At 44.4% G+C, this 26,006-nt stretch overlaps 1 protein-coding gene across 1 annotated transcript in view; it reads left to right on the plus strand.

Moving 5' to 3' along the window:
* Positions 1-26,006, plus strand: part of BPNT2 (3'(2'), 5'-bisphosphate nucleotidase 2) — a 458,945-nt gene that overhangs the window by 254,330 nt on the left and 178,609 nt on the right. The window contains exon 4 of the mRNA XM_044074236.1: positions 954-1,115. Within this exon, the coding sequence (XP_043930171.1) occupies positions 954-1,115 (162 nt within the window). The remainder of the gene's footprint in view (positions 1-953; positions 1,116-26,006) is intronic.

The following is a 26,006-nucleotide window of genomic DNA, read 5'->3' on the forward strand; positions in this document are numbered from 1 at the left end:
GCTTGCCCTACCAGCAACTTGGTTCTGCTCCTGAGTTTGAATTGGCAGCAAATTCGTAGACACCCTGTATCTGAACCATTGGGCTGGCTACCCTACTACCCTAGTGTGTTTTGAAATTTTGAGAAGAAATAAAATTCTAAGATGCATTTTTTGATATTGTAGAACTTTATTTGTTTACATTTTATTTCCTCATTGGTTTGTTTCTTTCTGTATTGGACAAGACTAATTGTTTGAATGACAAGATTTTGATATTATTTAGATGTCTTTGGGTTTACTTTTTACAGCAGTATAAATTCCATTTGGCACCTACTCTTTCTCATGCTCTTGATTGTAGCATAGATACAAGGTCACTGAGTTTAAAATGTTGCAAAACTGTCCTCCCTGTGAAGAACATGCATTTAACAAGCTACATGACTTTAAGCATCAGTAGAAGTACCTTTTACTAGATGAGTTGCAATTTTATTATGTATATTTCAAGAGTAGCTCCATCTTTTATACGAGGTTTCCTTTTACAAGATTTTATATTAATTTAAGCATAGAGGTATCACTAATAACTCTCCCTTCAAAGTGGAGAAGAAATAAGTGAATATTTTGGTTATGGTAATTTAATGGAATGGTATTGGTAATTCAGTGGAATGGAATTGCTTACATTTTTAGTTTTGTTACTGCTTTGTAGTAGTCGATTAGGGCATTGTTGGACCATCACATTTTGTATATAGTTGTAATGTTTGATTTCCTTTTCTGTTTCTTGCCAGACTATTCTCATATTGTATCTCGTACTATAAATGATTTTATTTATTTTTATTTTTCTCAGTCAAAACAAAGTACAGATAAAACAAAAGGAGAGAAGTTCCATCTTTAAATTAGTTTGGAGAGCTTTGTTTGTTTGTTTGTTAATGGCTTCTTCAAGTTTTAACTTGATATATTTTTTCTTTCATGGATTGTTCTTAAAGCTTGGGCAATGGTGGATGGAGGATCAAATATAATAGCCCGTTCATCCTATAGTGAAAATCCTTTAAAAGTGACTGTGTCACGCTCCCACGAAGGTGAAGGTCGTAAAGTTACCCAGCAGGCTTTTGGTAACAGCACCGTGATCATTGCAGCGGGTGGAGCAGGTATAATAAATTGAAGTACTAATTGCATTTTTTTCATACATTAATGTGCTAAGCAATGCATTTGTAAAATGCATGTTTTCGGAGGTGCATGTTGCTGGGATTCAAAGATAAAATAGCGCACAAGTGAAAACTGGAAGCATTATATTCAGAGAGAAGTATCAGTGAGAAATGAAATATATGCATCATATGGCACATTTACAGTTTGAGAATGCTGCACTAATTCAGTATTGCAGTACAGGGCTCAAGCTGTTGCATTACATATTATAGAGTGTTGGGGATGCCATTTTGTTTCTGGTTTGTATTTATTCTAATTGGTTTAGTCCCACTAGGCTAGTAGCCTGTTTTCAGGGGAGATCCAAGCTGTTATATCTGTACCACTAGGGGAAATTTTGCTGGGGTTTTGGAGATCTTCTCCTACTCTCTACGACGGATGCAGTTGGATCTTTTACATCCACCTGAGCTACCACCAACTCAGGCAGATGGGGCCGCTGTTTAACATTTCATCTGAAGGACAAAGCTAAGATACCATGGTATCAGATTTCCTGGTATTGAACTGTATGGGATTGCTTGATAGTGCTGTGGCCATGACTTGTACTGCATAGTTTTCTTGTTTTCTTCTTTAGTGATATAATTTTTTTTTTTGACTGAAGGCTGTTTTGTGTTCACAAGTAAACTCTGTGGTGCTTTTGAATGATAACTACCATTTTAAGTTTCCCTTAGTATACTGTATATGCTACTACTACTACTGATGCGTAAATTGTGCAGCTATCCTCTCTACAAGCAAGACAGCAGTACACTGATTTCTAATTTGCTTTGTTGCAGACAGTATTTTAAAAACTGACAAGGAGTTACTCACAGAAGCCGTCTCATAGGTTCATAGATTAGTACTAGTTTAACTGCACTTGTGATCTATTTTAAGCCTAGCCAATTAGCCTTTTATAAGAATCAAACTCTGCACCTTGTGTCTGTAAGGTAAACACCTCAGCCACTATACCAACCTCACATTTTGTAGACATCAGGTCATTTCATGATATTTGACACTGTACTCCTCAGTAAACTCTGAGATGGCCTGCACCTGTCACCCTTGAGAATCCGGATACTGGCTAAGGCTCTTGCCACCCCTATAGTGCCTTTTTTAGGCAAGGTTCAAGTGACAAATTCACCACCATAACAGGTACAAGCAAGCAAAATCTGAGGGTAATGCTACTCAGTGCTAGAAGTCTAAACCTCAGAATGCACTCACTCGAGGCACTCCTTAAAATGAAGGGCATCAGTGCAGTGACAGAAACCTGGTTCAAGGCTCCAGAGAGCACCCCTGCATAACAAGGCTATAATTCATACCACACCTTTCAGCCACCCAACCTGGACCGAAACACTAAAGGCGGAGACATGTCCATATTCATTAAGGATATCCACACCTCCAGGCTAGTTGCTCAGCATAATGCATCCGAGATTATCGAAGTGCAGCTAACTCTGGGCAAGACCGCAATCCAAATTGTAGCTTGCTACAGATCCCCCACCATGCCCCAGGATTCCCACTCCTCATTTCTTGATACACTGGAAAATATTAGGGTACAACCAAACACCTGAATAATGGACGATTTCAACTACCCCACCATTAACTGGGAAAACTACTCATGTACCAACTCTTGTGCTCAACGTTTTCTGGAATTCATAAATTCCAACACCTTGGATCAACTTATCCACACCCGCACCAAGGGCAGCAATATCCTAGACCTGGTCATTACCAACATGGGCAACTGGTGTTCCACACCAGAGGTCAGATGATCATCGTGTTACCCTGCTGCAGTCATCACACTTGGGTTATCCTGCCATCAGGCGGTCCCGCAGTCTGCCTGAATTCCAAAGTCTTGGTCCGGTGTCGGTTGCTGTCACTTCTTCCCTGATGTCAGAGCGCCAGGGGTATACAAGAGGCATCCAACGCCATTTTCTTCAGTCTTTCTTGCCGCACGGTGCCCGAAGCAGAAGCAGTTCGCAAGTGCCGGTCGGCCGGCACCTGAGATTTTCGATTCGAATTTCAGTCCGAAGTCTTCAGTAAAGCTAAGTACCCCATTGGGGAACCTTTTCTTGCCTCAGTCCAATGTTACAAAAAGTTAACAATTGCATTTCTTGTGGGAAGAAAATACCTCATAAGGACTTCCATTCCTATTGTATTCCTTGCCTAGGCCCAGACCACGACGTCACAGGTTGTCGGTTTTGTGCTAGGTTTAATAAACGAACTATCAAACGCCGTTTTGACTTCGCACGACATTACTTTGGTAGGAAATTTAATTATATCATGCCGTCGGAGCAGCCGACAGGCATGCATAAAAAATGCAAGGATAAGGACAGGCAGCCCAGGAACAAGCCAGACTCTGAGGCCTCTGCTGGGCCTTTCGCCGGTTCTCCGGTTTTCAGTGAGGCGCCTACGCAGCCCCTGACGACTGCAGAACTGGAACCCCAGACAGCTGCGGATTCTCAAGCGGAGTCTACTAGGCCTACACAGCCATCTTCATTAGGCCCTTTCGACACCGGCGCAGAAGTAGACCCCGGTGCAGTGGAAACACTTTCAGTTGCAGAAGGTGTCTTCAGATCGACTACACTCACCATTAAATCTTATGCTAAGCTTAAAACTCCTTTAAAACCAAAGAAGACTGTACATCAGTCTACAGTTTAAGGCCAAATGCCTAAGAAACAGATGCTTAAGACGGCTGAAGATTTGATTACCCTAATCAGGGGTTCCCATCCCCCTCCTGATAAAAGATCAAGGCGAGGAGGATTATGCTTCCTCTGACCAGGTTTCAATTTCCTCAGATTCTTCTGAGGAACAGGGTTACACTTCTCCACCTTATGAAGACTCTCTTCCCTCAGCATCTCCCCATGAAGACTACTCCTTTGGGGAAACTTTACATACCATGAGGGAACATTTCCACTGGGAAGGCCAGGACTACTCTGATTCTAAGAAAAGGCTCCAAGAGTTCCTTTTACTACCCCAGCACAGACCTCTTGATTTCCCAGGGTCCTAAGGGAGCTAAAGCTTGTATGGCTAAAAAACCTGTGCCCTCTGAAAGGGATTCCAGAGCTCTAGATAGATGGGGAAAGAAAATGTACACCTCAGCAACTCTGGCTGTGAGAGCATTAAATTGTCAGTTTCACATGCTGAAATATCAGCAATTCCTAATGTCTCAATTAAAACAAAAAATGAGTACACATACTGAACAGTCTGAATTTAAGGAAATGCAGGATCTCTTGCATGCAGCTGAACAGGTGGGCAAACATACTTTACAATGTGGATTTGATTCTTTGGAAGCTTCCTGTAGAGCAGCTGTTAGTGTCTCTGTCATACTTGTCTCTGACATGCTTGGTTAAAAGAACAAACCCTTCCTGATCATGTTAAAGCAAAATTATTGGATGCACCTTTACAGCAGGATGTATTATTTGGTGTCAAAGCAGAAGAGGTTTTAAAGAAAATGGTGGATAAGGCAAAGTCTATGCAGACGGTCAAGGATTTTTTGCAGGTACAACCCCCTCATTTCAGCAGAAATTGGCCAACGAAAAACTGGTCCTTTCCAGCTTCTGACAGATCACAGAGAGGCAAATACAGGCGCCCAAGGGGCAGAGGTCAGTCACAAGGCCCTTACAAACCTCGCCAATGGGGTTCTGCTACCCAGAAAGGAGGAGAAGACAGGCCCCAGGCTAGCAGAAGACAAACACAATAACTCAATCCTCAACTACCAAGCAAATCGCTCCTGGCAGCTCCCTTGGGAGGAAAATTAGCATTTTTTTGCAGATAACTGGCACATCATCACAAAAGACACATGGGTTCTAGACATTGTCTCTCAAGGATACATATTCCACTTTCATACCTTACCAAGGATATAAGGAATGCCAAACCTGCCACCAAATCAATGGGCAGAGGCACAAAAACAAATTACAGCTCTCATGGACATGAGAGCCATTCAACAGGTACCTACACAGGAGCAAGGACAAGGATTTTACTCAAGACTCTTTCTAGTCCCAAGAAAGGACAAAGCATGGAGACCCATTCTGGATCTTTAAATTCTGAACACCTATCTGCAAGTACCAAACTTCAAGATGCTAACACTACAGCAGCTTCTTCCCATGCTGGGCAAGAATGCTTGGCTAGTAACGTTGGACCTCAAGGAGGCATAGCTGCATGTCCCTATCAGACAAAATTGCAGAAGATACCTCTGCTTCATTGCAGGTTAAACGCATTATCAATTCTCTGCACTGCCCTTTGGCTTATCTACTGCGCCCAGGGTCTTCACAAAATGCCTGGCACCAGTAATTGCATACTACAGACAAGGAGGAATTCAAATATTACCCATACCTGGACGACTGCCTTATTCAAGCAGAAAGCAAGGACATTCTTTTAAAGCATCTGGCATTTGTCAAACACCTTCTAAGTTGCTTAGGGTACACAGTAAACAAAAAGAAATCAAAGCTAGTGCCCTAACAAAACATAATATTCCTGGGTGCCAGCTTTAATACAATGGCCCAGATGGCTTATCTCACGCCAGACAAGAAACAACAGCTGACTCAATATTTCAAAATAATGGCAACAAAGACCCAACTCTCTGCAAGAAAAATTCTGCAGGCATTGGGATTCATGGCATCTTGCATACTACTAATACCATTTGCAAAACTGCATATGAGGAAATTACAATGGTACCTGAAAAGCGTATGGACTCAGCACAGCCACAGCTTGGAAACAATGATACCACTCATTCCCTGCCTTCAACAGGAGTTTCTGTGGTGGGCACAGGCATGTCACCTCAACAAGGGTCAGCCTCGCACCTTACCCACAGCCAGGCAAACTATGACAACAGATTCATCGGGCTATGCCTGGGGAGCACACATGGCAGGACAGTGCATTCAGGGCAAATGGACTACAGATCAGAGGCATCTGCATATCAATCAAAAAGAAATGCTAGCAGTACTAATAAAAAAGACGGACAATACCACAGTAATGTGGTACATAAACAAGCAAGGGGGCACACATTCCTACCCTCTATGCAGGCAAGCAGTGACCTTGTGGAGCACTGCACTGTCTTACCAGGTTCAATTACAAGCACAATTCCTGCCAGGAAAGAAAAACACATTGGCAGACGACCTAAGCAGAAACATCATGGATCCACACGAGTGGAAACTAGATCCACAAGTATTTGCAGTGATAGCTCAAAAATGGGGACGCCCAGACATAGATCTGTTTGCAAGCCCCCAAAACTACCAACTTCAAAAATTTTGCACAAGGACATTCCATCCACAAGATTGGAAAATGGACGCCCTCTCATTCAGTTGGAAAACATTAACAGTGTATGCCTTTGCTTCACTGCCTCTTCTAGCAAAGGTAATGCTGAAAATCAGATTAGAGAGGCCACAAATGATACTCATTGCACCAGACTGGCCACGCCAGCATTGGTATCCAATTTTAAGGAACATGGCCCATGGCCCACCATGGATTTTACCACAAACTCCTCACCTGCTCACCCAGCGAGACAATCAGATTCTACACAGCCAGCTCAAGACTTTAAACCTGGCTGCATGGCAAATTACCTAAACAACCAGCCAACACCTCTATCCAAAACAGTTATGGATGTCATTCTGGAGGCCAGGAGGCCCAGTACCAGGAAAACCTATTCAGACAAATGGAGAAGATTTTGCGCCTGGAACCAGGCTAAAGACCAAAATCCCCTTGATCCAAACATTCCTCAGATTCTACAATATTTAACTGAGATGTTACACAAATGTCTTTCCTTTTCATCTATTAAGATCCACTCCTCAGCAATTTCAGCTCATTACAACACGGATCCTCCTTTATTCTCACATCCACTCCTAAGACAGTACCTCAGAGGGGCTAAGAACATAAGACCGCCAAGGAGAACACCAACACCTACTTGGGATCTCAACTTTGTTCTGGAAAATCTTACACTGCTGCCCGTTGAACCAGCTTTTTCAGCTGATTTAAAATTTCTTTCATGGAAACCTGCCCTGCTACTTGCAATAACCTCAGCTAGAAGAGTCTCAGAGCTACAGGCACTAATGGCAGTGGAGCCTTTCCTCATTTTTCATCAAGACAGAGTCTCTCTACGAACTAACCCTTCCTTTATGCCAAAGGTGGTATACAGTGTGGCCCTAAACCAAACCATTCATTTGCCCACCTTTTTCCCAAATACCCAGACCAAAGGAGAAAGACTCCTGCACTCTTTGGACATTCACAGGCAATTACGTTACTACTTGGATTAAACTAAGGCTTTCAGAAATTCTGACCAGCTCTTTGAAGCCTATACTACAGGATCACAAGGAAAAGCTATCGCAAAACAGACCATTTCTAAATGGATAGGGCATTGCATACGTTTCTGCTACACGCATCATGAGAAACTGGTACCTGCTAACATTAGGTCCCACTCCACCAGGGCTACAGCTACATCAGCAGCCTTTCTCAGGGGAGTGCCAACCAAGGATATTCTGGAAGCTGCAACTTGGAGTTCAGTGCACACCTTCACCAAACACTATCACTTACCTCTATATTCTAAGACTAGAGCTGGTTTTGCCACTGCAGTTTTGCAGGGCCTACTAGCTCCTTCTAGCCCTGTTTAACTCCACCTCCCATCCTTAGCTTTGGGATTCAACCCAAGTGTGATGACTGCAGCAGGGTAATACGATGAACATAGTACAGTTTTGTACCTACCATAAATGTAGATGTTCGAGTGTTCACCCTGCTGCAGTCCAGGTTACCCCTCTCTCCATCCCCTCTGAACTAGCTGAACTTATCTATACCACTCTATCCTATTCAACCTCTGTGGTGTATTTGCTTGTTCCTAAAGGTATTGTTTTATTTTTTATCTACCTCTATATATATATATATATATATATATATATATATATATATATATATAATTTTTTTTTTTTTTTTTCTTCTTTTTTTGCCTACCTATTGGGGGCACCTGACATCTGGGGCAAGAAAAACTGAAGAAAATGGCGTTGGATGCCTCCTATATATCCCTGGCGCTCTGACGTCAGGGAAGAAGCAACAGCAACCGACGCCGGACCAAGACTTTGGAATTCAGGCCGACTGCAGGACCGCCTGACGGCAGGATAACCCAAGTGTGATGACTGCAGCAGGGTGAACACTCGAACATCTACATTTATGGTAGGTACAAAACTGTACTTTCCTCATTGGTCAGATCCAACCACAAGCTAATCACCATAGACATCCACCCCCCCCCCCCACCCCCAATTAGGGAAACCACTGTAAAAAATTTCTCCAAAGCCAACTCTTCTTAAAACAGAAGTGGCAAACTTCACAACATCCATGCTGATGGAAAGTTTAGGTACGACTGCTGAGTTCTATACAAATGCACTTTATAAGCACTTACACTAGTGCATTGTTTGTGCAATCCCTAACAGAACCAAGATGCTATCCTCAAAAAAAAAAAAGGAAGCCAATCTGGTGGTCTCCTGCCATAAACAAACTGTACAACAGAAGAAGGAAACTGTTGTAAAAAAGAGTAAAATCCCATGATTGGAGGAACTCCCTGGTCAGCCTCAATAAGAAGCTGAGATCCCTCATAAAATCCTCCAAAGCTAGTTGTGAAAACAAAATCGCCACTGATTCTAAAGACAACCGCAAAACATTCTATAGCTATGTCAAGAATCTCAATGGCAACACTCAATCTGCTCTGAGTTACAGCACAATAGCACTAAATACACAGAACCAACTGATATTGCCAACGTCCTGGCAGATAGGTTCATTGCTAACTTTACCCCCCCCCCAAAGGGCCCATCTCTATACCGGAAGAATACAAAGTTCCTTTAATCACGGCTGCATAGGTAAAAAACACACTCTCCAAAGCCAAGAACACAGCATCCATGGGACCTGACAACATCCCAGGCTGCATTCTACACAAACTACAGAGCGAACTGGCATCCCACCTAAGTACCATGTTCAGTCATAGCCTCACCTCAGACTTTGTCCATACTGAATGGCACACAGCAACGGATATCCCAGTTCACAAAGGGGGCACCACCATGGACCCTGGGAACTACCGCCCCATTATCCTGACGAGCCTGGTCTGCAAGGCTATGGAGCTTATCATCATGGAACTTAAAAACAATGACATTGGTAATCTCCAAACTCTGGACCCTACCCAGTTTGGGTTTGTAAAAGGCAGATCATGTCTCCTATACCTGAGAGACTTCTTTGAAGCGGTCACCAAAGCCGTAGGTGAGGGTAAGGTGGTTCACACAGCCTATCTAGATCTCGCCAAGGCTTTCAACACCATCCCCCACTATGGAATTATAGATAAACTCACTAAACTAGGTATAAATCCCTATGTCACAAGATGGGTTGCCAACTGGCTCACTGACAGAACCCACACTGTGAAAGTAGCAGACTCTAAATCCAACTTCAGACCAGTGACAAGTGGAGTACCACAGGGTTCAGTCGTGGGTCCTCTTCTGTTTGGTATCTACATTTCTGAAGTACAGGCTAACACAGAAGGTCTTTGGCTAACTAAGTTTGCAGATGACTGCAAACTAGGAGCCATAATCAAAACTCCTAATGATGTGGACATCCTACAAAAGAGCCTCACTGAGACAGATGCCTGGTGTCAAAGCCATGGCCTCAAGCTCAATGCCAAAAAGTGCATTGTCATCCCTTTTGGTAAAAACTCTGTACCCATGAACTACCACATAAGCGGTAGTCTACTTAACACCGAAAGTGTGATGAGACCTTGGGACACAGGTGGACAGTAGTCTCTCCTTTGATAATCACATCGCCACAGTAGTCAGGAAATCCTCTATGTGGCACACCTCATCACAAAAGGTTTCTCATCCAGGAAAAGAGAGGTAATTGTTCCACTCTACTCATCACTCATTAGACCCATTATAGAGTACAACACCCCTTTTGGTATGTACCTCACAAGACATCTGCAACAACTGGAAAGGCCGTAGAAATACCTCACAAAGAGGATTACCAGCCTCAGACATGCCCTACTCAGTCTCAAAAAACTCCAGCTTTACTCCGTCGCATATCACCTACTAAGAGGCGATCTCTGCCTAACATACAAAGCTATGTCAAACCCAGAGCTATTGGACATGCTCCACTTAAAGAAATCCCAGTCCCTCTGAGCTACATACTCTAGGGACCTAAACCTTGTCACCACAATAAACAGAACATGCTGGAGGTATAGATTCCGGTCCCAGAGACTTCCCATACTCTGGAACGAACTACCTATCTGTATTAAACAAAGCTCCTCATTAGCACTCTTCCAAGAAAAATCTTGATTGGATGGGAGATAGTAAATTCACCCCGGGGATCACTTCTGTGGCTCTGCTCGACAGGGTCACAGGAAAATTATTTTCTTGGGTGTCGAAAGCCAGGGTACCGTTTGGCTAGGCTTATATAGGCCCTAGGGCCAATAGCCTAGTACCTACCTATAAATTTTGTTCGGTAATAGCCCCCTAAATTGGATTACAGGTAATCTTTCCATCTGTCTTGGAGCTAGTAATGTGCTTACATGATTTATTTATTAAAATCAAGAAAACTTTAAAGACATCCAATCTGACTGGTGTTAATGAAGTTTGAAACAGCTTGAACAAAACTGCAATTATATTCACTAACATTATATTTGTGGAAAGTCATGGCAAGAGACTGATAGCATCTGGTTGAATTGACTGATGCAGCATAATTTCAAGGTAAATAAGACCACAGTGTGAGTGACAATACTGGAATGCATTGACTAATCTGATGTTGTGGAGACTGAAGTTCGATGCAGAAAGAGTTTGAGCAGTTGTGCAAGTGCCAAAGCCAGGAGACTGTCATTGCAGAGGGTTTTAAGAATGACGTATTGTCTTGTAAAGTTTGTTCCTAGTATGTCTAAGCTATTTGTGCCACTAATAAATCTGGAAGTGCAAATGATAGCCTGAAACTAGAGCAATGACGGTAACAATACTGCTGAGAACATTGTTAAAGCAAGCTGTGTAACTTGGGTGTAGAGCTATGGACAAGAAAATTGCTTTGAAATGCTTACAAAACTACTTTATGAAGCACCAGTGGTAAAATAATGCAATATGAATTAGATTATTTGCATATAGCCACAGAAACAGCACATGCTCAGATTGTAAAGAAACTCGTAGCAGCAGTGTATGGATTTGAACAGGTCCACAATTAAGTTTGAAAAAAAAAGTTCAGGTTGAAGCAGGTCATAACATTTGCAGAGGATGTTGTTTAATCTACAGAATTATGATCTTTAGATGAAATACAGGCCAGGTAAGAAACTTCATTTTACAGGTATGTTGAGTAGGTCATGTTTTGAGAAAATCAGGAAAAATTGTTAGAAGAACTAGAAATTTCTTGGGTAATACCATGGTTACTAGTTACAGAAGTAGTAGCATAAGAAGACCAGATGTGTACTTATCCCGACTTAGAAATACTGGTTCTTGAAGGAGTTACAGTGAAAGAGTGACGTGAGCAAAAGTCAGTAGTAAGAAAAGAAATGCAGCCTATTCTTTTGTCATGGAAATAGTAAGCTATGTCCAAGTCTTAACTTTTCAAATCTGACAAGAGTAATATTCTCAGTAAACTGAGAAGACAAATGCTTGAAAGGATAAATTAATCGTATATCAGAGTAAAAATCCAAAAAAGCAAGAGAGAGTGTAATAGCCAGGAATATTGATTCAGACAATAAGAAGTGCATAGTTATTTCATATACAGTGCATACCATGACAGTAAGCCAAAGGAAGATATGTAACACACCCAATACCAGGTTACTTATAGAGAGTAACGAGCACATTTATTTCAGCTTAAGGAAACCATATAGCCTTTATATGTTTAGATTATTCTTGCAAATTTCCTGAAATCATCAAACTGAAAGGCACATGTGCAAGTATGATCGGCATAGTGATCCACAGTAGAAAAGTCGGGAATTCTGCAAATTGTGAGTTGAAATTCAAAAATGTAACATTCCAAGTTAACATTTTCTGCAGTTTAATGGACAAATGGAAAGGTCTGTCAAAACAGCGGGAAAAAAATCATGAGAAGGAGACACTGGAGAGATACTAAAAAAAATGTCCACTTATGAAAGCAGGTTGCACCTGGGTAAATATTTTGAAGAGGAACAGGTCAATGAACTGACATCTCTAAGTATGAACATCGGGTATGTAGATAGCTATATTGGAGTGTGGTCGAAGCTTGAGTGACTGAAAGGAGTCTGAGGTGAGAAAAAAATGCAGATGTGTGTGTAGCTGAAGGGGGAGGGAGTTGAGATGGGGTGCAAATGGTATGTGACAGGTAATGAAAGGAAATGTGGGATGAAAGAGTACCAAGTGTGTCCCATGCACTGAAAATGTAATCAGTGTTGGATAACCGATTAAATGGCAGGACTGTGAAGATAGGTGAAGTCTGCCAGCCTAGCCAGATAGAATTTTGTAGATAATTCTGTCATTTGTAAATATTAATGTAAGCCACAGGCTTGTTCTCTTAAATGTGTAATGACTGCATTGGATATTGAACTGCAAAAATGCAACAACAGTGCATTCTTCTGTAAAAAAAAAAAAAAAAAAAAAAAGCTAAGTCAAGCATTTTATGACTGTCTTTGATGTCAAAATTCGAAGCCAATATGTCTAGAGGGAGGCTTCCTGCCTAAGACCAGAGTTAATGGCTACAATTTGCATGTATAAATGTCCTTTATTGCTCTGGTTTCTGACCAGGTGTTAAGAATGTAAATGTAGTTTCGGTTAGCCTGGGAACACCAGAGGTGTGTGAAGAATGATGTCATGTGAAGCAGTTCTGTGTTATCAATTTAAAGAGAGAGAATGAGAATCCAAGAGCTCAGAGCATTTTGTCTTGAACATCCAACATCACCAGCACTGTCTGTTTCTAGATGTAAGTTGTTTAGGACTGTGTTTTCTCTTAGAAATAACTAGGAATTTGGAAGAATAGACTAAGTGTTTTTCTGTGTTGATGTTAGGACTTTTCTATGGTATTTAAGTATTTCTCTGTGATCTCTGAACTCATGACTAGCACTGTGTAGTAAGAAGTATTGTCTTGTATTTTTATTATTTATTATTAAATATTTTAAACCTTTCAACTGTGGCTGTTTTGTGTAGAAGTAATTTAAGCTCTAATAGTACATTGCTTGTATATAGTGATGCTGTACCAAGTCACTCCAAATAAGTCTTGACTGTTAGGTCACACTTACCATTTGGGTAATAATATTTCACAGTAATAATTGGACACCCTTTTTAAGGGCCTTTGAGAAGCTGATAATTATTAGTCGGTGGTGGCAGCTGGTACTACCTTTTAGACTGGGCAGAAAAAGGGCACAGCTAGAGAACATGTGCCAGCCTTCCCCAGGAGTGTCTGTGTGGTTGTATACAACTCTTATCTCAAAGTGTGTGTGTGTCAGCTACTTGGGCAGGGACACACAGCACTGGTTGGACAGAGAGGGTGCTGGAGGTTTTAGCTTGCCCACTAGGCTGAGATCTGAACCCTATAGCTGTGCCAGTGGGGAGTCTTATTGGGACCGGGAGAGAAAGGAAGCAGCCAGCCCCAGACTGACTGTGATCTCTGTGTGCTCTTAAGGGAAATTGTACTTTACTGTGCATGTTTTTATTATCCTTTCCTTATATGGACGCCCCTCACTAGTGTTAGTGGTGAGGATTGAGGGTCCTTGATTTCTGGGCCACTGCACGGGCATCACAAGTACGAAAAATGTTTACTATATATCACTGTTGAACTCTGAGAGAAGAGTAAGACAAGAAGCCACAGGTATAGGGGCAGCCATGCATAATGTGTTGGTCAAGATGTAGCTGTACTGCCTGGCCCCTGTACCACTCTGCAGTTCAAGGGGAATAAAATAAAACTTGCTTACCTCTTTTTAATTTCTACAAGTCTTTTGGGTTTCTAATGCCATGACGGGAATGGACCCCATTCCTAAGTCAATATACGATTAAAGTTCATGAAATTAGTATTGTTTCACTGTTTGATGTTGGCCAGAAATGCTCTTTGCAGCACCCGCAATGTGCCCAGACTCCTTCTGCAGTTTGTACAGAGTTGCATGTATTGGTAGCATATCTAAATATGATTGTAGACTCTTTCTTTATAAGACCCGTTGCTCCTATTACTATTGGAACTATGTGGGTATTTTTCTTCCACATTGCTCTTATTTCTGCTTGCAAACCTGATATTTTATGACTTTGTGTCTCTCTGTATGCAGGACACTGGAGTCGCTGGGTGTGACAATTTCAGTGATCAATGCTACTTTTGTTTTCTTTTCCTGGACCACTACATCCATTTTTCTAGCATCTGTCTTTTGAACTGTTGGTAATGGATGATCCCATGTGAAGTAGACTTCATTTTCTATGATGCTTTGTGACTCGGTGTTTTTCAGCCACTTCAGTACCATAATGTTTGCACAATCCCCAGTGCAGCAGTCTCACCACATTATTATGCCTTTCAGTATACAGTCCTTCTGTCATTAGTATGTCGCAACCAGCAATGAGGTGTGAAACTTGTTTCCAATTGTTTTGCAAAATTTACATTTGTCTGTTTCTCCCACATGTTTGATGGACTTTGTAAAGCAACATGTACGTAGCCCACTGTCTTGTGCCACCAGTATTAATTTTCATCTCTTGGTTTGAATTTGCCTGCTCTTAACCATTCCTGCGTTCATTCCTGCTCAGTATAACGTTTTTCCAGAAGTTTTCTGTACTTGCAACTATATCTGTGCATTTTCCACATTTCTTGTCTTCTCATCTGTCCTTCGTCTTGTATTCTTTTTTTTTTTTTTTTTTTTTTTTTTGGCAAATTCAGTTGCTGCCTGGTTTTTATCCACTTGTGGTTTGATTTCCATTCCTGCTTGGTGCCGATATGCTTCTGCTAGATTAAACAGGGACATCATCTTAGATTTATTCTCCTCATGATTCAAAACTTTCACTACATTTGGGTATTGTGAAGTCAGCAGATGTGTGTCGACTCCCACGATTGCAGATCTGTACATGTTATCAATTTCAAGGAAGCCCATCCCTCCTTCAGAATGGGGAATGTATAGTATTGGTATGCACTGATTTTTATAGATCATTGGTGAACATGAAGCATCCTTCTTGTTTTCTTATCTAATCTGTCCAACACGTTTTGGGGCCAGTCAGTCACTCCAAAACTGTAAGGACAGGAAGAGCAAATTGGTTTATAGCTTGGATTTTGTTCCTAGATGTCAATGCTGTTTTCAGGATTAATTTAAGTTCTCTAAAGTACTCCTAAGTTTTATTCACATTTGTTCATGTTTTATTGTTGATCCTTCTTCAATTCCCAAATATTTATACACTCCCTCTTGCTCAAGTTCTTTTATATCACATTGTTGTCCCAAACTGATGTTTTCTTGATACTGCAGTTTTCCTGCTTTAAAGGTTACTTTTGCAGATTTGTCAAGATGAAATGACATTCTTATATCATCCAAAAAAGTTTTGACAACTTGCAGTTGCACTTCCAGTTCCTCACCTGATGAGTTATACAGTTTCAAATCATTGACAGAGAAGATAAGTCTTTGCACTTTGTTGTTTTCTAGAAGCCAAATTATAGCCATGGCCTAAGCAGTTAAGTAGACAGCTTAGTGGATTAAGGGAAAGGTAGAATAGCGGTGACAGAGAGTCATCCTGGAATATTCCCCTTTGAATTTTTATCCCTGGAATAATAATTTGTACTTTATCATGGCTAAATTGCAGTGTGGTCTGCCACTGTTTCATGGTCATTGTAATGTAGTCGATCAGTGTAGGGTGTATCTTGTACATTTTTAAGCACTCTTTTATCCATGAATGTGGGATACTGTGAAATGCTTTTTTGTAGTCAATCCGGCAAGTTATTGGTCTGTAATTTTTAGTGTAGCTTGCAGGTTCATTATTTAGTAGGAACATTGTTTTTCCTGTTGTTAATCAGGTTTGTGTCTGTTCAGGGTGCGCATATAAATGGTTCTTACTCGTAGCAAAATCTTCATGCAAAGATGTTAGTACTGGGTACTACATCTGGGCCTGAGTTTTTCCAATTTGAGGCTTTTCTTAACTTTGTTTCATTCTCTCTGGCTGTTACTTCATCCCATTTTATATCCTGTACCTTTAAACTTTTTTTTTTGTTTCCTTTACTGCTTCTATCCATTTAGCATCTTTGTTATGTTCTACAGTATCTTCATAGATACTTCTCTAAAATGCATCTATTTCTTCTTTTTTTTGGTGATCTTTCAATTTCTTTTACCTTGTTCCCCAATTCTCTGTAAAACTTTTTTGGGTCTTCAATAAATTGCTTATTTTATAATTTTCCTTTAGCTTTATCTTCATATCTTCTAAGTTTTTCCACCTGTGCTGAAATTTTTAGATCTGAAGTAGGAGATTCATTTGTCTGCAACCTGTGGGGTTATGGATCCGATATCGGATCCGAACCGGCATGGTTTTCCAGCTATGGATCCAAGCTCTCAGCTCCTCCCCTCACCCACAATGCCCTGCTCTACCCTCATGACCTCAGATCTCGTTTGCCGCGCATGGTGACTGGATTTGTTTCTCAAGCTCTCAAGCTAAGTGCTAGTTTAAGTGTTAAATTTCAAAATTTTAAAGTTTTTATTGATTTTTTGTGTGAAAGTGTAGGTTTCCCCTTTGATATATTTACTTTTTTAGAGTTAATCTAAAAGTTTTATCCCTCCCCTCGCTGTTGGCGTAGTGTGTGTGTGTTGGGCCTGTGAGTGTATTTTTGTTGTTTAGTTACTTTAGTTTTAGTAACTTCTGTGTTAGATTGGGATGGCAGACCAACCCAAATCTATCTTCTCTAAATGCTCCGAGTGTGGCCATAAGCTTTCCCCAGCTGATGGCCACACTCAGTGTGTTTAGATGCCTGGGGGTTGAACACCTCACATCTGGATGTTCCATCTGTGCAGGGTTCAACCCCAGGGCATTGAAGGAGCGGAGGTCCAAGCTTGTTCTGGCGGGCCTTTTACCGCCGGACTCGGCTCCGACCTCCGCTCCTTCGAGTAACCATCACGGTTATCCTCTGCGGCACCCCTCCTCCTCCTGGGACTCAACCTCCCGTTTCTGGTTGGAGGAGAGGGATGCTAAGAAAAGGACCGGAGGGAGAAGCACCATAAGCGGCGGGCCGAGACCTCTGTTTCGGCCCGCCAGCCAGGCTTCTCCCGGCTCCGTTGTCGGCTCCATCGTCGGCTCGGTGGTCTCCTTCTCGGCTCCGGTCTCCAGTGTGTTTTCACGGGACCTGAGGAGGAGGAGACCCGATCTCCGTCGAGGCTATCGAGGAGGCACTCCAGGCCTACCTCGGTAGCCTCGTCGAGATCCACGTATAGCCTTCGGATGCTGATCTGGACCGGATGATGAGAAGGTTCATCCAGGCCCAGATGCAGATGGGAGTGCTCTTGCCTCCCCTCTGGGGAGCTCAACACCCTTTTCAAACCGATTGCTCCTTCTCCGACCCGCTATCCGGGTTCGAGCAGCTGGAGCCGAGCAGCCGGGCGGGGTGGGTCGGCGCCGATAGTACTTTGTGCCGGATCCGACCCTGCCCTCGAGTGCATCGGATCCGACCTCGGAGCCTGGATCCGAGCCTCGGATCCGGGGATCAGTGCTCCTTCGGCGCCGTCTGTGTCGGGCGCACTGTCCCCGGATCCGGCCGGCGCCGGCTCCGATCCACTCTTCGGATCCGAGGGGGAGCCGATTGTCGGATCCTTTGGTCGAGGTCGGCTCCCCTTCGGCATTTGATGTAGTGGCGAGGGCCCTGTTGAGGGTCTCCGGACCCCCGGCACTTGTTTCGGCTCCGTCCCGCGCTCCCTCTGCACTGGGCCAGGCTTCCACCATCCGGCCCTTGGGACAGCCCGCTTCTGTGCCCCAAGCTGCTCCAATGGAACAAGTTGCTGCTTGCGAGGAGTCCTCTGACAGCCCCCCAGAGGATGTTCCTCGCAAGCATACGTGCAAAAGGAGGCACATTGACTCCCCGAGTCTCTCACGGAAGACACTGACTTGGAGGAAGGGGAAAGGCTCCCACGGTCACCCCCCGAGGATGTCTCATTTGGAGACATCATGGAAATGCTCCGTATAAGGGGGGGGGGGTGGTCTGCCCCCAAGTCTTCCTCGGACGAGTCCGTGTTCTTGGAGGCATTTGAAGCGGGCCTGTCTACCTCTTGGGTGTCCCCTCCTGCCGACCCCCTGGTGGACCTCATTACCACCAGGGTGTGGAAGGAACCGGACACCGTGGAGACAATTCCTAAGAGGCCCGATAGGATCCTCAGCCCACCGTCCGACCATGCCCATTGGAGTAAGGGGCCTCCGGTAGATGCCATGTTGACGGCGGCGGCCACCAAGAGGGAACTTGCTCAGGAGAGTCCCTCAGTCCATCCCCCAAGCAAGGAGTCTCAGATGATGGACCGCTTGGGGAAGCGGATGTTTAGTTCAGCGACCTTCTCGGTAAGGGCGCTGAACTACCTGGCACATGTCATTAGGATGCAGCGAGATCTCATTAAAGAATACGCTGCATCTCCCCCAGAGTCTATGTCAGAGGAGGACAGGGTTCTGCACTCCACCCGCATGGCCACTCTTAGATCAGTTACTAATACCTCTATGCGGCTACTCTCCCACGCTACGGAAGGCGCCGCTAGAGCCACAGGGGCAGGCCTAGTCACTAGACGTCAAGCCTGGCTCCGTCACTGCGATTTTTCTGAGCCCTTCAAAGCGTCGTTTGCGAATGCCCCCTTCGATGGTTCTGCCCTCTTTGGCAAAACCGTTCGCGAAACCTTGACCCAGAGCGAGAAGGACGGGAAGACGCTGTCTGCCATCGGAATCCGCTTCTCTGCACCCCAGAGGCCCTACTCTAGGAACCAAAAGGGTCAGAAGAAGATGTGGTTCCGGAAGTCGCAGCAGTCCCAGCCTGCTCCGGACAACCAGTCCTTCCGTGGCAGAGGAGGTCAGGGAGGACACCGCCCTAGAGGCAGAGGGGCTCCCAGAAACTTCGGGTCCAGAGAACCTTTCTCTGAACGGCCCGCGCAGCAACCCTGAGGGGTTGCCCGGCTGCTCCACTCTGGAGGCAGTCGGGGGACGTTTTTCGGGGCACCTAGCGGCATGGGAGTCCATAACATCAGACCGCTGGGTTCTCCAAATCATATCCAGAGGATACCACATCCCTTTTCTTCACTTTCCAAAGTTGAAGTCCCTCCCAGACGTTCCACCCGGTCAACGGGAGGCCGCTTTGGCAGAAATTGGCCATCTGCTAAAGAAAAGAGCCATCCAGCCCGTCCCCCCAGACCAGATCAGATCAGGGTTCTACTCCAGGTTCTTTTTAGTGCCAAAGAAGACGAGAAGACGGGGGAACTAAGACCAATTCTAGACCTTTCTCTCTTGAATCTTGCAGTCCCCAAGGAAAAATTCTGAATGGTCACTCTGCAGTCTATTCTCCCCCTTCTGGGAGAAAATCACTGGATGTGCTCTATAGACCTCAAAGATGCGTACTACCACATCCTGATGGACAGGTGCTCCAGGAGGTTCCTCCGCTTCCGGCTGGGAGCCAGTCACTACCAGATGTTCTTCATCTCACATTGCTGCAGTCCTTACATATGGGTAGTCCGCTGTCCTCGGTCGGCCCGAATATCAAAGTATTAGGCTGACGTCGGTCAAGGCGCTTAAGACTGACATCAGGACGTCAGGGTACAAATGCGCATGACCGACGTCATATCCTCAGTCTTTTTTGCCGCATGGTCCGATGCAGAAGCAGCGTTGCAAGTGCCGTTCGGCGTTCTGGAATTTTTCGAATTCGGAGTTTCAGACCGAGTCAAAGTTGGCTAAGTACCCCGTTGGGGAATATTTTAGTTTTTCTTGCCTCAGTGGTTTACGGATGTCAGAAAAAGTGAATAACTGTATTTCTTGTGGGAAGCAGATACCGCATAGGGATTATCATTCTTTGTGTATTCCTTGTTTGGGGCCTGAGCACGACGTTGTTGGGTGTCGCTTTTGTGCTAGGTTCAATAAGCGCACTATTAAGCGTAGGTTAGATTGTGCTAGGTTGGTCTTCGGGAAGCGGTGCAATTATAATATGCCGTCGGATTCTCCGGCGCCCGCTTCTTCGAAGAAGCGCAAAGACAAAGCAGCTAAACCCAGGCAAGAAGAGTCGTCCGTACCGGACGCTGGTTCTTTAGAGGCGTCAGTGGAACCGGTGGTTCCGACGGAGGCTTCTCTGGAGTTCCAGGGGGAGACTTTGATATTGCAGGATGTGGCCTCTCAGGAGGCAGCCCAGGCTGAAGGGGCTTCTCAGGTTACTGTACTCCCCTCCCTTCCTAGGGTGGTTAGGCCCTCTCCTTCTGTTTCCAAGGCTTCTCCCAGAGGCAGGCCAGGTTTAGCTTCTGTTGGTGTCACTCCTAGTTCAGCAGGGTCTGTGCCCAAGAAGCACATGCTTAAAATGGCAGAAGATTTAATAACTTTGATTAGAGGTTCTTTACCCTCCTGATAAGAGGCCTAGGGTGGAGCCAGAGTTGGGGAGTTTTGAGCAGGCTTGGATGTTTCAGAGTCTTCGGCTGAAGACTTGCAGGAGTACTCTCCTTATTCTGATTCTGATGCAGATGATTCGACTCCTTCTGCTTCTCCTCCAGAGGATTTCTCTTTTTCAGAGACTCTTCATTCCATGAGGGAACATTTTAAGTGGGAAGGTCAGGACTTCTCTGATTCCAGGAAAAGGCTTCGGAATTTTGCTTTTGCCCCAGCATAGGCCCTTGGCTATACCACCTGTTCTGGATGTTGTGGAAGATGTGTTTGCAGAGGCTTCACTTAATCCTGATTCTTTGCCTCCTGCTCCTGTTAAACCGGATAGGTATTACAGGGTGCCTGAGGCTCATAAATATCTTTATAAGAGTCCTAGGGCGGACCCAGAAACTGTTAGTCAGGGACCTAAGGGTGTCAAGGCCTCTGTTGTAAAAATCCGGTTCCTCCAGATAAAGAGGCCAGAGCTTTGGATAGATGGGGAAAGAAAGTCTATACTTCTTCCACCTTAGCTATGAGGGCTTTGAATTGCCAGTTTCACATGTTGAAATATCAAAACTATCTTCTTTCTCAATTAAAGTCTAAGGTAGATGCTCTGGCGGAAGGCATTGAGTGTAAAGAATTGCAAGATTTGGTGCATGTCTCTGAACAAGTGGGTAAGCATTCTTTACAATGTGGTTTTGATGCTGTACAGGCCTCGTCTAGGGTGGCTGCCACTGGTTCAGTTCTTCGCAGGCACGCCTGGCTGAGGGATCAGAATTTATCTGACCATGTTAAGACAAGGATTTTGGATGCTCCTTTACAGTCTGATGTGTTGTTTGGTTCACCTGTGGAGTCAGTCTTGAAGAAAATGGAAGACAAGGCTAAGTCTATGCAGGCTGTTAAAGATTTTTTGCAAGTTCAGCCTCCGAAGTTTAGTAGGAATTGGCCTGCTAAGGGGTGGACATATCCTTCTTATGATTCTCAGTCTAGGGGTAGATCTAGACGTGGTAGGGGTAGAACTCAGAGTTCCTTCAGACCTAGAACAGGGAGTTCACCTGCACAATCTTCGGGTGAGGGCAGGGGCCAGTCCTTTCGTAAACAGGCCCAGTGACCTACCTTTTCAGCTGCCAGATCCTTCTTGCCTGGCAGCACCTTTGGGAGGAAGGTTGGCACTCTTCAAGGAAAATTGGAGTTTGATTACCCAAGACATATGGGTATTGGATATCATACACCAAGGTTACAAGTTTTATTTCCATACCTTGCCTCCTTTCAAAGGCATGCCGGACGTTCCTCCTCAGCAAAGACTAGAGGCTCACAAACAAATTTCTCTGCTACTTCAAATAGGGGCCATACAACCGGTCCCTCTGCCAGAAGTGGTCCTAGGATTTTATTCTCGCCTGTTCCTAGTACCAAAGAAGGGGAACACATGGAGACCAATTTTGGATTTATCTATCCTCAACACATATCTGGACATTCCCAAGTTCAAAATGTTGACGTTACAACAGCTTTTACCTCTGCTGGGCAAAGATCACTGGATGGTGACTCTGGATCTCAAGGAGGCTTACCTTCATGTTCCTATCAGGCTCAGTTGCAGGAAGTATCTGCGTTTTCGGGCTGGGACTTCTCATTATCAGTTCTCTGCATTGCCCTTTGGCTTCTCTACTGCGCCCAGAGTGTTCACGAAGGTTCTGGCTCCAGTGATAGCTTTCTTCAGGCTAAGAGGAATACAGATCTATCCTTATTTGGACGATTGCCTGAGTCTGGCCCAAGAAAAGGACGAACTTCTTCATCATTTACAGTATGTGATAGCAGTGCTAAGATGCCTGGGGTATTCTGTGAACGAAATAAAGTCCAGTCTAGTACCCTCTCAGGAAATGTGCTTTCTGGGTGTGAGACTGAATACAGCATCCCAGATGGCCTTTTTGACCCCGGACAAACAAAAGAATCTTTCTCTGTACTTCCATCAATTGTCTCATCAGTCCAGGCTGACTGCAAGGACAGTCCTTCAAGCCTTGGGGTTCATGGCATCTTGTATTCTGGTGCTTCCCAATGCCAAACTGCATATGAGGAAGCTACAATGGTATCTCAAAATGTATGGACACAGCACTGCCAAGATATGGACACTGTCATTCAGATAATACCTTGCATTCAAAAGGAATTTTTGTGGTGGGCTCAGGAATGTCACCTAAACAAGGGACTCTCTGTGACCCGGCCAGAGGCGAGTCAGATTCTAACGACAGATGCCTCAGACAAAGCTTGGGGAGCTCATCTAAATGGAAAGTGGGTACAAGACACGTGGCCTGCCAGACTTCAACATCTACATATCAACTTGAAGGAGATGTTAGCAGTCCAATTTGCATTAGTAGCTTTCAAGGATTTACTTCTTCCAGGGCAGGTGTTGGTTCTAACAGACAACACAACTGTCATGTGGTACATCAACAAGCAAGGGGGAACGATTCTTATCCTCTATGCAGACAAGCAATGATTTTGTGGGAGACTGCTCTCAGTTTACAGCTAAATCTTCAGGCAAGGTTTCTGCCGGGAGCACAGAACTCCTTAGCAGATGTGTTGAGCAGACAAATTATGGATCCCCACGAGTGGAAATTGGATCCTCATGTATTTCAGAAATTGACAGTGTTATGGGGAACTCCAGACATAGATCTGTTCGCTTCTCCACTAAACTACCAGCTGCCAAAGTTTTGCACAAAAGGTTTCATCCCACAGCTTGGAAAGTGGATGCTCTCTCATTCAATTGGAGCAATCTTCATGTGTATGCCTTTCCACCTCTGCCTCTCCTCCCAAAGGTACTCCTGAAGGTCAGACAGGACAAGCCAAAGATGATTTTAATAGCTCCAGATTGGCCTCGACAGCACTGGTACCCATTACTGAGAAGTCTGATACGGGAGCCTCCATGGCCTTTGCCTTGATTCCACACCTGCTGTCTCAGGAGAACAGTCATTTACTCAATGTCAAACTTCACTCTCTACATCTAACAGCCTGGCATATTCTGTTTTAAACCCTGGAGGGTCTCAGCTTCCACAGCAAGTTTTGAATGTTATTTTGGAGGCCAGAAGGCCTAGTACAAGGAAAGTGTACGCAGATAAATGGAGGAGATTTTTATTTTGGAGTACAGCAAAGGAATTTGATGTTTCTAAGCCTAATTTAAGTGTGGCTCTTCAATATCTTACTGAGTTACTGGACAAAGGTTTGTCCTTCTCCTCTATTAAGGTTCATGCTGCAGCAATTTCTGCTCACTATGACTGTGACCCACCATTGTTTTCTCATCCTTTGTTTAAGCAATTCCTTAGAGGGGCAAAGAATATAAGACCCCCACGTAGAGCTCCTACTCCTGCTTGGGATCTCAGTTTTGTGTCGGAGAAACTCACTCTACAACCTTTTGAGCCTGCAGCTACTGCCAAGTTGAAATATTTATCATGGAAGACTGCTTTTTTGTTGGCCATTACCTCTGCGAGAAGGGTTTCTGAATTACAGGCCCTTATGGCGGTTGAGCCTTTCTTAATTTTCCATAAGGATAGGGTATCTTTGCGTACTAATCCTTCCTTTATGCCTAAAGTGGTTTCTAGTGTGGCTTTAAACCAAACTATTCATTTGCCTACTTTTTATGCAAACCCCCAAAATAAAGGGGAAAAGATTTTGCACACTTTGGATATACACAGGCAGTTGCGATATTATTTGAGCAGAACTAAAAGGGTTCAGACAGTCTCAGCAGTTATTTGTTTCATTTGCTTTGGGTTCTCAGGGCAAGCCTGTTTCTAAACAAACTATTTCTAAGTGGATTGGGTTTTGTATTGCTTTCTGTTATTCCCATCATGGTAAGGAGATTCCAGCTGGGATTAGGCCTCATTCCACTAGGGCTACTGCCACTTCTACAGCTTTTTAAGGGGTGGCAACTAAAGATATTTTGGAGGCAGCTACTTGGAGTTCAGTGCATACTTTCTCTAAGCATTACCACCTTCCACTTTACTCTAAATCTAGGGCTGGTTTTGCCACTGCAATTTTACAGGGCATTTTGGCAGCTCCTAATGCTTTCTAGTTTTGCCATCCTCCCTTACCTCTGCTTTGGGATTCTACCCATATGTAAGGACTGCAGCAATGTGAGATGAAGAACATAGTACAGTTTTGTACCTACCATAAATGTAGATGTTCGAAGATCCACATTGCTGCAGTCCAATTTACCCTCCCTCCTTCCCCTCTGTAGTTAGAGGCGGTTGTGTGGTTTGGGTTGTGAATATTTTGGATATTGTATATATTGTACATATGATTAGTGCAAGGGTGGTTGGTTGTTTTTTGCTGTCTTTTGGTTTTGGCCTTTCTTTTTAGGGTCTTCTGACATCTGGGGCAAGAAAAGACTGAGGATATGACGTCGGTCATGCGCATTTGTACCCTGACGTCCTGATGTCAGTCTTAAGCGCCTTGACCGACGTCAGCCTAATACTTTGATATTCGGGCCGACCGAGGACAGCGGACTACCCATATGTAAGGACTGCAGCAATGTGGATCTTCGAACATCTACATTTATGGTAGGTACAAAACTGTACTTTCCGGGTCCTTCCCTTTGGTCTCACCACAGCCCCCAGGGTGTTCACCAAAGTATTAGCAGTGGTAGCGGCCCACCTGAGGCTTCAGGGGGTGCAGGTCTTTCCCTACCTGGACGACTGGCTTCTTACCGCCCCAACAAGGCATCTACTATTATTGGCGCGAGACTCCTTTCTCCATCTTGCTCCCTTTCTGGGCATTACAATAAATACAAAGAAATCCAACCTGGCGCCCACACAGCTCTTAGATTTTATAGGGGCCAGGCTAGACACAAGGAGTTTACGAGCCTTCCTCACTGCGGACAGAGTTCAAAATCTGCAGCTCCAGGTGCGGGCCATTCTCCACTCAAGTTCTGTTCCGGCGGAGTTGGTCCTGAGGGCTCTAGGGTCCATGGCGTCTGCTATAGCACTTCTCCCTCTTGCCAGGCTAAATATGCGCATCCTCCAGTGGACTCTCTTAGTACAGTGGTCATACCTTGCTCTCCCTATGCATCATCCCATTGCGATCAGCAAGGCTTGCAAGCGGTCCCTCCTGTGGTGGCTTCACTCTCCAGATCTCCACGGAGGCCGCCCATTTTGTGCTCCCCCCCCCCTCGCCACGGTGACCACGGACGCCTCCCACCTCGGGTGGGGGGGGCATTTTGCGGGCCGGACCTTCCAAGGCACGTGGAACGATACAGAGATCTTACTGCATATCAACGTTCTAGAGATGAGAGCAGTGCTCTTAGTGTTGCTAGCACTTCAGGACTTTCTTCCCTTGGGAACAATTGCGATTCAATCGGACAACATGTCTGTTGTCTGGTACATCAACAAGCAAGGGGGAACA

Source organism: Protopterus annectens, chromosome 6.part0 (assembly GCF_019279795.1).
Source record: "Protopterus annectens isolate FY-2018-M chromosome 6.part0, PAN1.0, whole genome shotgun sequence".
NCBI classification, from domain to species: Eukaryota; Metazoa; Chordata; order Ceratodontiformes; family Protopteridae; genus Protopterus; species Protopterus annectens.